At 43.2% G+C, this 12,824-nt stretch overlaps 3 protein-coding genes across 3 annotated transcripts in view; 1 reads left to right on the plus strand and 2 right to left on the minus strand.

Moving 5' to 3' along the window:
- Positions 1–721: 721 nt before the first annotated feature.
- LOC124221009 (A disintegrin and metalloproteinase with thrombospondin motifs 1) lies at positions 722–7,643 on the minus strand. Its single transcript, XM_046630579.2, has 14 exons — positions 6,517–7,643; positions 6,303–6,427; positions 5,738–5,830; positions 5,411–5,646; positions 5,013–5,165; positions 4,838–4,951; positions 4,604–4,736; positions 4,354–4,523; positions 3,800–4,103; positions 3,274–3,406; positions 2,914–3,179; positions 2,562–2,827; positions 1,792–2,044; positions 722–1,535 (listed from the first exon to the last, which is right to left on the minus strand). Exons 1-14 carry the CDS (start codon positions 7,484–7,486, stop codon positions 1,275–1,277), a joined length of 3,477 nt encoding a protein of 1,158 aa, XP_046486535.1. The 5' UTR covers positions 7,487–7,643; the 3' UTR covers positions 722–1,274.
- Positions 7,644–10,724: 3,081 nt separating this feature from the next.
- The window catches only part of LOC124221013 (uncharacterized), a 58,085-nt gene continuing 55,985 nt past the window's right edge, over positions 10,725–12,824 (plus strand). Inside the window, exon 1 of the mRNA XM_046630613.2 lies at positions 10,725–10,744. The gene's annotated coding sequence lies outside the window, so the exon portion shown is untranslated. The remainder of the gene's footprint in view (positions 10,745–12,824) is intronic.
- LOC124221025 (uncharacterized) lies at positions 11,268–12,634 on the minus strand. Its single transcript, XM_046630651.2, has 3 exons — positions 12,387–12,634; positions 11,931–12,100; positions 11,268–11,567 (listed from the first exon to the last, which is right to left on the minus strand). The coding sequence occupies exons 1-3, from the start codon at positions 12,451–12,453 to the stop codon at positions 11,298–11,300; spliced, it is 507 nt and encodes a 168-aa protein (XP_046486607.1). The 5' UTR covers positions 12,454–12,634; the 3' UTR covers positions 11,268–11,297.

A 12,824-nucleotide genomic window follows, 5' to 3' on the forward strand; every position in this document is an offset into this window, starting at 1 on the left:
TTTAGGCGCGGATTTATATTAGTAGTAATATATCCGTACAATAGCGATAAGATGAATGAAAAATGTGACCTTTCAAAATATGTAGAACGAACAATAACAAGTTTCCCACGTTTAACGTCGTTTGAAAAAACACGCCCACACAATGTTATATTGTAAAAAAAAAGGAAAGAAAATCACATGACCTTAAATTACGAATTATTACAATAATAATATAGTCATAAAAAATATACGGACAGTGTAATATAGGTATGATAGAAACACGAACGCAGTTGAAAATTATTCTCATTCTTACACGTATAAACATTTATATATGATGTATGAATATATATATGTAGAAGTTGTAGGTGAAAAAAAAAGATTGAAAAAAAAAAAAAAAATACGACCCAGTTCAAAATAAGACAATACTATGAAGATAACGAAAAACGTAATATAAATAAAAAGGAGATACATGTTTACAACGTTGTTGAGAAATATTTGCATCTAAGTGCATATTTCATCACGATCTCTGCATCTGACGGCTATAATAAAGTACCAACTTACATTTATACGGTAAATCTTGTACAAATTTTCGAGACGAAATTGCTTATAGTCGGTAGATTAAATATCGTACTGGCTTAAAAGCGGAATATATAAATAAATTCGAAACATATCGAAGTTAAAAGAAAATATAAATCACATCCAGTCGCGTCGTCACGTCAGTTTCAATTTTTTAACCAGAGGAGTAGGAAAAATCAATTTATTAACGTGATCGCATTGTGTGTTAATCATGAGATAGCAGGAAACAAAACACCTCTGTTTCAGAAAGTAATCAAAATTGAATTTGAACACGCTTACATATGCAATAATACTTCACCTTGTATTGTTTACAAATTCACCGTCTCCGCTACTCGGCTCTTGGCATGTTTAATAATAATTTATATAATATTGTTTTATTCAATAATATTATCAATTGTATTGTTATTAATTACCGCTATAATGACATCTGAAAATAATATGCGCTGTACACTTGACATAAAAATAAAATCCTAGTCTATACAGTTGATATCAGGTATTAATTTTACAGTGAAACAAATAGCTGGCATTCGTTTGATAGTCAAACTAATACCTAAGTTATAAGAAGAATGGAAAAAAAAAGAAAAAACTCATCGCTCACACTGGAAGCAACAAATTTAAGTAATCTCAAATCCGATCAAAGATGTATTTGTAAAATGTACAAAGTTTAACATCGTATTGTTGAATCGAATAATTGTTGCCCGCAGTGCCGTAACCTTCAATCACGTCTGCTGACAGCTTAGGCAGCATCTCCGTTTGAAGTCCGGGACCTCGCAATAGCGACGAAGAACCGAAAGTGAGCAGTGCTCGCTACTGTCACTTTTGCAAGACTCCAAACAAATCGGATTCCGCTTGTCGAGCGTTTTACACGGTCGAAATTCGTACGGTGCTACGATTCCACAATCGAACAAAGAATCCGTCGGCTCATCTGGTCCGCATTGAGCTAAACGGGTCTGTATGCCACGGCCACAGCTCTGAGAACACTGGAAAGTGAAAAGAACGTAAAAACAAGATCGAAGAATACAAGAAGAATAGGAAAAAAAAAACAATTGAACGGCATCGATTACCCGCAGTTAAGTAAATAAATTAATATCACTGTGAGACAAATTTTGGTGTGAAGTTACCATTAGAGCGCTATTTAATGATGAATTTCTGAATAAATGAGCGCAAAATGTTCCGTTCTATGGTAGGTCATAACACCGTTGGATCTAATTTCCTGCTTATGCTTTGACGACTTACAGGAGACCAATCGGCGCTGAAAAGCCAGCGACCCTGACACGGAACTCTGTTGCATTCCCTCTCCGCCTGGGGTGGTGGTCCACATCGATCCGGAGGTAACATATCCCTGTAAATAATTGCCGCCGTGTCGTTCGAGACTTTAGTCACGTCCACGGACACATGGACGCAGTAGAGTTGCCTGTGTTGGATGCCGGTCAAACCGCACGTCGCTGTACACTCTTCCCATTCACCGGAAATCCATTTGAACTCGCAGCTGAAATGTTGAAAACATTTTCAACGTTGATATCGTTGAATGAAGCGGAACGGTTTTCGTATCAAAAGAAGTCAGACTAGGCACCATTTACTCAAGTTACTTTTGTGCTTTTGGAAATACCGAGTCAGGAACCATCGACACCCTTTCTTCAATGTTTCTTTGTTATAAACTACAACTCGGGAATGAAATGTACCAAGATTCAATCCATATTTTAATTTCTCTCCCGACTTTGCATAACAGAGTTCATTCGTGAGTTGTGGACTGTTCAAACAATCTGAAAAACATGTGTTTTCTTTCTTATTTCGATCTCGTTCTTGGTACTTTTTAGAACTTAATTCGAATTCTAAGTCAGCGATTGTACAAGAAAAAGTGAACTTGGACGCACCGATGCATGAACGTTAGAAGAAACGAGAACACCGGGTAACTGAACAGTCATCCTTGTCTCAGGAAAATGTTGAAACGTTGATTAATGAACGATGTTCACTCCAGTTATACCGATTGATGAAAAGCAAATCACCTGAGAAGGTTGCACCTTTCGCTTTCGAGCGAGGGTTTGACGGTCAAGGAACACTTCCTCCTGGGGACAATTTTCCCCGTTGCATCATCCCTGCAGGCGATAGTCTTATGGCGAGTGCCGCCCCCGCAGCTCGCCGAGCACGGACCCCATCCTCCAGGAAGCCAAGAGTATCCGACGGTGGCGTTCTGCTCGTGGCGATTGACGAAGTACTGAGAAGAGATGAAAAGCGAGAGGCCAAGGCGAAGGAGATCGTCGGGAACGCCGAGCTGAAAGCGTACCCTTGAGGTGAGTTTCGGGGGCGAAAGCGCGAAATTCGGATATGACAAGACGAGATTTGTCTGACAAGACCTACGGATATAACGATCTCGGTAAAAACTGGGCCTCGTGACCATATCGTGTAAGTGTCGCCGAGTTTTTGGGGGTGGAAAGCTGCGCCCTCTACCACGAGGACGTCGGCCCGTCCCGAGGTGTCAAAGGTCCCGATGTCGTTGCGCCGTCGACGTCTGTCGCGTATCGTTATCACGACGTCGATGAGCTGCCCGACAGCAAGACGAGGGAGAGTCAGCTCGACCCTGACGTTGTATGCTGACCGAGGAATTACCGCAAGCCGAGTCATCCCTGGGGAGATTATTGGGGTGTGGGGTGTAATCGTGCCGAAGTGCATGTATGCTCGTGGCAGTTATTAACGGATTATCGGATATGGGCTTTAAACCTCTTCGCAGCTTGCGCTGATAGCCGCTGGTCACGTTGATGCAGTTCTCGTTCCGGCCCCCGCATTCACCACAATTATCGATCAGTGCGGTCGAGTTCATCACGTTGTCGCATCCCATTTTGCTGCAATTTCCCTGGACAAATGATAACGACACGTTTTTTAAACTCATTCAGCCAGTGACAAGGAAGGTATCCCAGGACGATTTCTCCGATTTAATTTCTTTTGTACCGTGTGAGAGTAGACTAAATGTCAATTTTTACGAACCAAAATCAATCACCTCGGGCCTATTTAACGAATCAACTTCACTATTTAGTAGTCTACGTCTTTAGCCAAAGACTTGGGCAATTACGATGCTGACATTCGTTCGAGCACAGGAAGTATCAACATCTCGTTGAAATTCTTTAATTGTTTCTACGAACTTTCCTGCTGGAATTGGCTTATCACAATTCCCCGCGGTTTTTTTTTCGTTCGCGTATTCCCATTTCGTTTTTAAAAGTTACTTTACGCGTACTTTGATTACGTTTACCTGAACGCAAATATCTGAACTTCCGTAGGTGCAGGGTGTTCCGTCGACAAGATTTTCACCGCTGAAATAGATCTCCCCGGTCTGCCGACTTCGACATACTAATTGGCACTTGAGGTGATCCTCTTCGGGTTCGTAGGGTAGCCAGGTTGAATTGTACATCAGCGAGCGCACCGGAAATCCCATAAGTATACCAAGTCGAGCACACTGTTGGGCTCTGAGGTCAATCCGCTCTGAACACTGGATAATTTCACAGATTTTGAACTCCTCGCTGTCCCCCTCGCAGTCCGCACCGCCGTAGGCAGGACTGCGAATTAAAAAATTTAAAAAAGCTCTGAGTCTGAGACTGACAGAATTATGCTTGCAGGGTGAAAAACTCGCTTTTACCAAAAACTGGATTTGACTGTGACGGAAAACAGAATGCACGGTTCAAAGGGCGTTCACAAACCGGTCAGTCGGGTAGTTCAATCAAGCTGTGCAAGCTACAGAATCTTTTTTTCTCTCTCTTAATTTAAAAAGAAACACAAGGGCTAAACATCCCCTTCAACTGGACCCACGTTGGCTCGCTACATTTCCTCGAACGAAACTGAACGCCGACACCGCAGGACCTCGAACACTTCCCCCAGGGACCCCAGCCGCTCCAGCCGCCGTCTCTGACGTTGTGGATAACTGGACCGAGGCCAAAGCGTCGTCGATCAACGAGTTCGCAGTAGCCGTTGATGCACCACTAAAGGAAGAAGGATGAGAGCTTGGGAAAGTTAGCGTTGAACGATTTCACTTTTACTGTAGTGTCGACCCAACCCTCACCTTGTCTTCACCGCACTCGGTTCCTTCGAGAGGGGGACCCTTTTTCGTCTTGCAAATTTGGGAAGTGTTACCGTAACCGCACCAGAGATGAGAACACGGCTCGGGCAGGTCGAAGGACCTGCAAAGACTGTAGCTGGAAAAAAAATTAAGGAGAAGGTGAAGTGTTTGATAGTGATTGATCGCTGGTTGTTGTTGCGGGAGTTTTTTCTTTTTTTTTTTTTTTTTTTTTTTTACCCGTCTCCAAACTCCATTCTGCATTGCTCGTCCATTGTAAACGTCGTCTGAATGGTGGCTCTGAGGAGAGTAGCGTTGTGGTCGTCGGGCTGGTTCAGCAGGCACTCCCATTGCCTACAACGTTTTTCAAACATGACCACCTTGTGTTTCATATCAACTTTAAAAGGTTTCTCACTTGACTCTGTGATGGAATTCCTTCTTCGAACAAGTTGACCAGTGAAATCTGTGGAAGGTAGCCGCAACCATGGGCGCCATGACGCTTCCGATCGAGGCCTCATCTCCGCAAGAATTTCCTACAGCCTCGTCTCCGTCGTGAGTTAAGCCCAGCCTGTGAGAAATGAATCGACATGCGGTTATAATGTAAATGCGTGTGTGTTAAACGTCATGATTGATTTATAACTCTCGTCGAATCAAACACTTTAACTTGGGACAAGAGTCGTCGTAATATGGGCCTGTAATGACTGCCGTAATTGCACAGGTGGGTGCTGTTTATATACAAAATATGACTTTGAGGAGGCAGTCGTTACCAGGCTGATTGTTACTAGTATCATTGTTCCGAAGTAAAGTACTTACACGTGCGCTAGCTCGTGAGCAATTATGAACGCGCTGGTCAAACCTTCGTCACGATTCAACGCGCAAGATCTCGCAGGATCACACACACCGGAAACAGGCGCGTAGCCGGATGGACCGCCAAGATCGAGACGTGTCAGCCAAACCGCGACGTCGTGACTCTTCTTTGAGGATAATAAAAATTTCCTATTCCAACGATTCACGTTCTCCAAGGACCTTCGAGCGTTTCCTCGACGAACCTGTAATACGAACCGAACGGGATACCAACTGACGAGATGGAATAGTAACTCGATTAAGGAAAAACATCGAACGACTACAAAATATACTCACCATGCCGTCTTTCTTATCAGCGTACAAAACCATGCGGACTATCACCAGCTTCATGTTTGATTCCAACGATGGATCTCTATAAATCGCGCTCACCTGAACACACAAAGAGTGAGATACTAGAAGGAAAATTAGCGTACGAGCTTCCATTAAGGAGGATGTCGTTTTATCACCGACTATTCGATGTCTAAACATAAGCTTCTACGTTCGAAACATTTACTTCGTCACACACGAGTTAAATTATAAGTGCTCAGGGTAGTGACCGCGAAATATTTTGTGACCGCGGTTTTTACGCCCATGTTGAACAATTTTAAAGGCGGTTTAATTATCAAGCGAGCTCGTGGCGATCCAGTAAAGTAAGACCAAATATTATAGTTAGCTTAACTTTGCTCATTACTTAGCGACTCTATTCAGATTATCATATAGAATATAATGCCCCATGTCGCACATCACTGCAAAAACATTCGTTCGTTACAAAGTTGATTGTTTTCATGTACATTAAAGTCTCTATAAGAAATATCAATCTACAGATATTTCATTTACTCAATGGCGTGGGACGAATACGTACGATATTGAAGACAGCCAAAATGTATTGTTGAACCCTTGAGCCATGGAATTCGACCACCGAATAATCCGCAGCAATGCCAATCTCTAGCCATCGCGAACGCGGTTCCCTAGTTATCGGTTTTCTTTCTAAGAGAGATAGAAACGGATGCTTGTGAATAGAAAATATTCGGAAATTGAACACAATGATAACTTGGCGGTGTTACGAAGATACTCACTAGGCAATTTATTCCGCTCCCAGGCCCGGTCGTAGAAGTATTCAACATGTTCCGAGTCCTTCCCGACAGGGAGTTGGAAGTTTTCATCATCCCGTTCTTGAGCGGCCCGCAGCCTCGGTTCAAGGTCGATAACATCCCCGGTCAGATTATGGAACTCCTGGGTATTGCAGACCATCAAATTTCGTTTGACTCGTTCCTTGACGCCGGAGGGGTAAGAGGATGAGGAGTTTCTCGGCTGAGGGAGCTCCATGTTTGAATTTATGTAAAATTTTTCGTCCCTCCCGTGCCTTGAATCGGGTCCGGACCACACCGCCTCTGAGAGCCTCGAGGCGGCGAGGAAAATGTCATTTGCACTGGATGTATTGAAATTTTTCGGTCGAACATAGTCGTCGCGAGGCAGATGCTCGAGGCCATTGTTTAGTGGCTCGATACTTTCGGTGGAATTGAAGGGATGCGTCTTCGCCGAATCCATATTCAAAGTCTTCCTTGACTCGTAAATAAGATGACGTCCGTCTGACAGCGGTTGGAGGAAAAACGTCCCGCCAGTCACGTTGACGATGCCGTAAATCCAGGGACCATTGCAGACGGTTATCGCAACCAGGGACTCCGGCTGGTCGATAACAAACCCACGACGGACCTGGCAGGATAACGGATCCTCGTCGACGGCGTCTCGTCGCCCTTGAAACTTCCCGCGGGGAAGGATTCGCCGTGCCACAAAACTGGGTGAGATGATCAGGAGCTCGTTTAACGACGTCTCCAGAGTCCAATCGTCGAGGGAAATTCTCAACGACTTTGCCTCTACACTCGACCTTTTTACCCGCGGTCCCTCCGGCGATTCAATTATTGGATAAACGATTTTATACGACTGGATGTGGTCGATGGATGTTAAAAAATCGTCGAGATTTTGCGATTTTAAACTGTCAAACGACCAGAAGATGAAAATAATGTGGATGTAATTTACGTGCCCCATTTGCGAAGTTGGAAGTAATTACAGTCTTACCGATTATTCGAACGACTTTGCTAGAACGATTTGCGAACGATCAAACTTTTTTGGTATGATCCAACCGACACGTTATGTGCCGTTGAAGTTAAGCCGTATTTTCAATTCACTGTTAATTACACAAAGCTACACTTCCTCCGTTCGCGTTCACGCTGCAACTGGCTACCACATGGAGGTCTACAAGTATACTTAAAATACTTTGATGGTAGCGTTTACTTACGGACGGACGGAGCCGGGCATGTACTACATCAAACACACATACTCTCGAGCAGGCGGGAGTTTCTAATAATGGACGCTTTATGAGAGGACAAGTCTACGACAGAGCAAACAGTGTTCACGGTGACGAGAAGCAGTGAGAAGAAAGATTGATACGCCGATCAGAGAAGATTCCATTAGCATAGTTCGCATCAAGACATAATGTACTGGAAATTTTTAACCGCTTGATTCAAGTGGCTCGTTATTTTCTGCAACGGAATACCTACAACACTTTGTACCAAAATGTTGGAAGTGGATTCGAAGACATCGAAGGGACAGGTTCATGATTATTAACGAAATCTGTACAGTGAAAGTAATTTGCTCAAAGCGAACTTTATTTTGTCAACTACGAAGACATCAAGACGTTTATATCACAATCTGAACTCAAGCTGTTTCTAAAACACGTGACAAAGCTATAATTCATTAGATCCACTATAATTTCAAACCGGTATCAGACCGAAGTTAAATTGTTGCGATATCATATGATCAGAACCTCAATTACAAAAAGATGGGATAGCCATCTAATGCATAAGATAATAATAATAATACGTCTGGGAGGTCAGTCGTATGGGATATTTTGTGGAAACATTGGAGACCGGTGAAAATCCTTGGGTGTATCTTTGATCTTTTCGACTGTCAAGAGTTTACCGACCCACTAACCATCGACGTACATCGATTTCAACCCCCACTGCGGGTTTATGAGCCAATAGTTTCCTGGTGTAACCGCGATGGTAACTCTTTGCACTTTACGTCCTCTAATTTGAGGTTGCAATTTTTTACAACCACTATTAAAAATAAGTCCAGCGTTAACTGAGGAACAAAGTAACAGCCTCCATTACCAGCAATAGATAGGATCATTCTTCTTTCCCTTCGACTTCCAAGTATCGAGTGACACGAAAACACAAAGTATGAACGGAAAGTTATTAGGAATTTTTACATCGTTCAGTATTGTAGTGAATCATTGTTCAGGAATAATCATATCCTGTAGAACGCTTGAAGAAAAGTAATTCAATTTTATTTCCATCGATGTTTTAGGTATTGAGTAACACAGGAACAATGACACACGGAAACGAGAGGAAGTTGCAAGACGCAAGCATAATTTACCAAAATTTGCAGTGGCTCCCGTAGAAACACCAGATACCAGACATCGCATAATTTAAAAAAGTGAATAAGAGGTTTGTGTAATAATCTTGACTTACTCTGTTTCTAGACTGTTCAATATTCTAATTTGTTACGTTCACTATGAACCCGAATGCAGTGTGAAGAGATTTAATTTTTACCGTACCGTTTGACCAGAATTTCAATAACAAATGTGACAATACTGCATGCCCATCCGACGTAAAGAATGATAGCGACATCTTTGAAGTCTGATATATCGAATGCGTTCCGCTTAGATTTAGCAAAACTAATTTCACGATCCGGATACTTGACCAGCGCGTGCATGTAATTACCGGATTGAAACACCCTCCGGGATACATTTACCATTTTGTTAAAAATATCCTGTATTGCATTTGTGTAAATCATACCGGGCCACGTTCCCATTCGTTCTTCCATTTTGGTGAACGGTTTGAAGTTAAACCGACTCTTGAACGTTCTCTTGTTCGTGGTGAACGCAAATGGTCGCCAGGATTTGTCAGCAAGTAATTTCTTGGGATTGATGCGCGAAAGCCAGTTTTTCTCACGCAACGTACACTTATCGCACGAGTAGTTGCCAGCTGTGCTGTTGAGGCTACAGTAGAAGTTCTTTGAAATCTTAGAGCAGTAGGTATCCATTCCAGACTCCATCAGATCCGTCACGGTACGGAAGGTCTTGCAGGAAGCCGGCGCCGAAAAGTCAGTTGTCAACGCAGCGAGGTAACCCTGAACGAGTATGTAAGAACCGAAGCACCATAACACCAGCAGAAAACGATGAAATATTTTTTTCGGCCACCAACTGACACCAACTCCAAAAAAAATACCAAACAAGTGCAGTACAAGTCTGACCACAGGAATATGTCGAAAAAGGAACAACATGATAGCTACGTAGGTTATCAACAACACTGTGTGCCACAACAAGTTTGTTCTCAACGGTCGAAACAAAACATTTTTATCTTTACAATTGTTCGCGATTACCCAAATGCCTTGTTCCATTGTCAAAGAAGGAAATGACCTGGGAGTTGCCATTTTTGATGCAGCTCGCAAATCGAAAACCATACGAAGCCCGTCCCGATCAAGGAAATTGAGAAAACGATCTGCCTTAAAGTTCCAAAAGTATTTTGGTGTGAGATTCAACTTTTTTCCCCACGCTTCCATCAAATCTCCCACGATGCCGCCCACATTAGCTTTTTTCTCAATGAGCGATAGACGATGGGTCGTTATAATGACCACTTTCACGACAGTCTTGCCAGATCCGGTAATTTGAGAATCGGTGCTCGGTACTTCGTGATCGCAGATACTTAGTTTCTCGAAATTTCTGGCACTCCAAATTCGAGGCACTTTAACAGGTGTTCCAAACACTTGCAACTCACCTTTAAACAAGCCTATAAAAATAATTCCCAACGCTTTGTTGATCTGCCAGTCCCCGGGAATCTTAGCCCCGATGTAACCCGCGAGATCAAAACTACTCAGGTTCAAATGCACCAAAACAATGTATTGCATTTCCGATTTGGAGACCCGGAAATGCTTGAACGTTATTTTGACGTCTACCTCTGTGTTCGCCAGGTACATACCGACTCTATCGAATGCAGGGTTCTCGTATCTGGGACGGTCCATGGTGTGCTTGGTCATCACGTACAACTGGGTCTGCGACTGATTAGAAAAGTGGGTAACCAGGACATCCGCCTGCCAGGATCGCCTTGCCGGCGTTGTGAGACCGACACTGATGCAATTGGGGCAGATTTTCTCAATTATGATAGTCGCGCAGGTGGTAATTTTTTTGAAACGTTCTCTGTGGTTGCCAAAGCCAGCGGTAAAAATTGCAGCGAAGAGACAGAGGTAGGTAAGAATTTTCAAAATCATTCCTGATCATCTGAACACTGTTCGGAAACAGCAAATGCACCGCGTGGCAACCTAAACACTACTGGAGGCATTTCCAGCATAAGCTTACCAGTTACATCGCATTCTTACCACCTCATCGAGTATTCCATTTTATAACCCATCGTTGGGGTCAATGATTAAGCACACTCGACAGTGACAAGATCATTGTTTGAGGCATCACTGCTGGTGACACAGGCGGCAAGTCAGTTTCATGTTTGCTGTGTTGTGCAAGCTTTAAACGTAAGTTGATAGCTTGCTTCCTCAAGAAACTCCCAAACGACCTACTGAAAATGAATTCTCTATTCCAATCGATAAGAAAATGCGACGAGAAGGTAGCAATTGTGAAATTTTACCAGCATGGTTAAAAGAACCTTAAACACTTTCTCTAGGTCACATTCCTTCCATGATGGTTTGATAAAAGGTTCCCCTGGCAACACCTGAATGCAGTTTAGAAACTGGTTAAACCATTCTAAGACAACCGTCAAGGTGGAAATTCAGTTTATTGTAACTGTCACGATGGATACATAATGGCGGTCAATAATCCTTGGATTATCAAGCCGGGTAAAAGTCCTATCCTGTTTGTCGACAGATCCGATGCTCTTCCTTTTCCGGTGTTGCACAGTGATTTCTCGCAGCAAGCTGTACAAGCGTACAATTTTGTTCGCTCTCCGATCACGATGCAGCCGGCCTCGCATTTGTTTGTACAGTTCCTCTCCAACGACCACATCATTGGTACCGAAGTTGAATTCTCGGTGCTCGTTGTGTAAGAAACCCTTTTCACCTGCGGGCAACACAACAATTTTCACAACACGGTACTTTTCATAAATCGCTTGGAAGTTTCATTACGCTTATTTTTATCGTTAAATGACTGTTTAAAATGTTTCGACCGGAGAAAGCTCGTGTCCACGGTGATAAAAGTTCTCGAAAGGGCGATTCCTCTGAAATTTGAGCCAATCTAGCTTGAAGCCCGCTTGAACTTTGGATAACTTTTTAATACAACTTTGAAGCGTAATTTACGGAAGCTAATCCTGATCCGCTTTTCTCTCCGACTAATCGGCGATTAACTGAAGGTCAATGTTCAAAAAATAGCGATCAATCAGCCGTTCCGTAAGTTCTTTTTCAAAATCACCACCGTCACACTCACCGTGCAAATGCGCTTATCATCCTTGCATTTCTGCATCAGGGAACTGTGATTGCCGACGAGATCGAAGCACTTCTCACCGTCGTCCATTGTGTCGCATTGGTAGCACCAGAGGTCGTTCGGTCTCTCGGAAGCTGCGTGAGTCCGATGCAATTCCTTCGACATAAGTTGGCCTGCAAGACGAATAAACGAATGAAAGAATGTTCGAACTTTTCTGGCTGCTCAGCGCCTAAAATTTTAAGAAACAATTTAAAGTCATCGTATATAGCCGCTGAAAATTCCAACTAATCGATAAATGAATCGGCATATTTATTCTCCCGGCTGTTGAAAAATTTCATCAAGTCTCCAAACGACGCATCTCATCAAATTTTCTACTATAAGTAAACATGAATCTATACGTTCACAAAGCGTTTACGCTCGCAATTTGTTGTTCATGTGGACAATGATGGACTCACTCACCGTTCGAGACGGCCAAAAGCATGGCGAAGATGGAGATGAACACGATGACGCAATTTTCACGGTTCATAATTCGACGCCAGTTCTTTGTAAAGGACAGTACAGCTGACAGGGTTTAGTGGTGATCGCGGATCCGTTAAGCTCAGATTTCCTTCGGCGCGTTATCATCTTCCCGAATGAAAAAGTTGGACAGAGTCATTCCATCCGGAGGCTGCTGTCCGCCATATTGGAACGGCAAACGCATGCGTTGCTCTTGCGCGAGGGATAATTTTCCCGGTTCCAATATCTCCCTCCTGTTTTCCCTCTCCCTCCGTCGCCCTGATGTAAACATTTTTCCTTCACCCTTGGCTGAAATCGATGACAAGACATTGAGCTACATCGCAATTCCTTCAATATAAATGCCCAGATCTCGGTACAAGGGCGAATCCCCGTGTACAAGAT

This window comes from Neodiprion pinetum, chromosome 1 (genome assembly GCF_021155775.2).
Source record: "Neodiprion pinetum isolate iyNeoPine1 chromosome 1, iyNeoPine1.2, whole genome shotgun sequence".
Taxonomy (NCBI): Eukaryota; Metazoa; Arthropoda; class Insecta; order Hymenoptera; family Diprionidae; genus Neodiprion; species Neodiprion pinetum.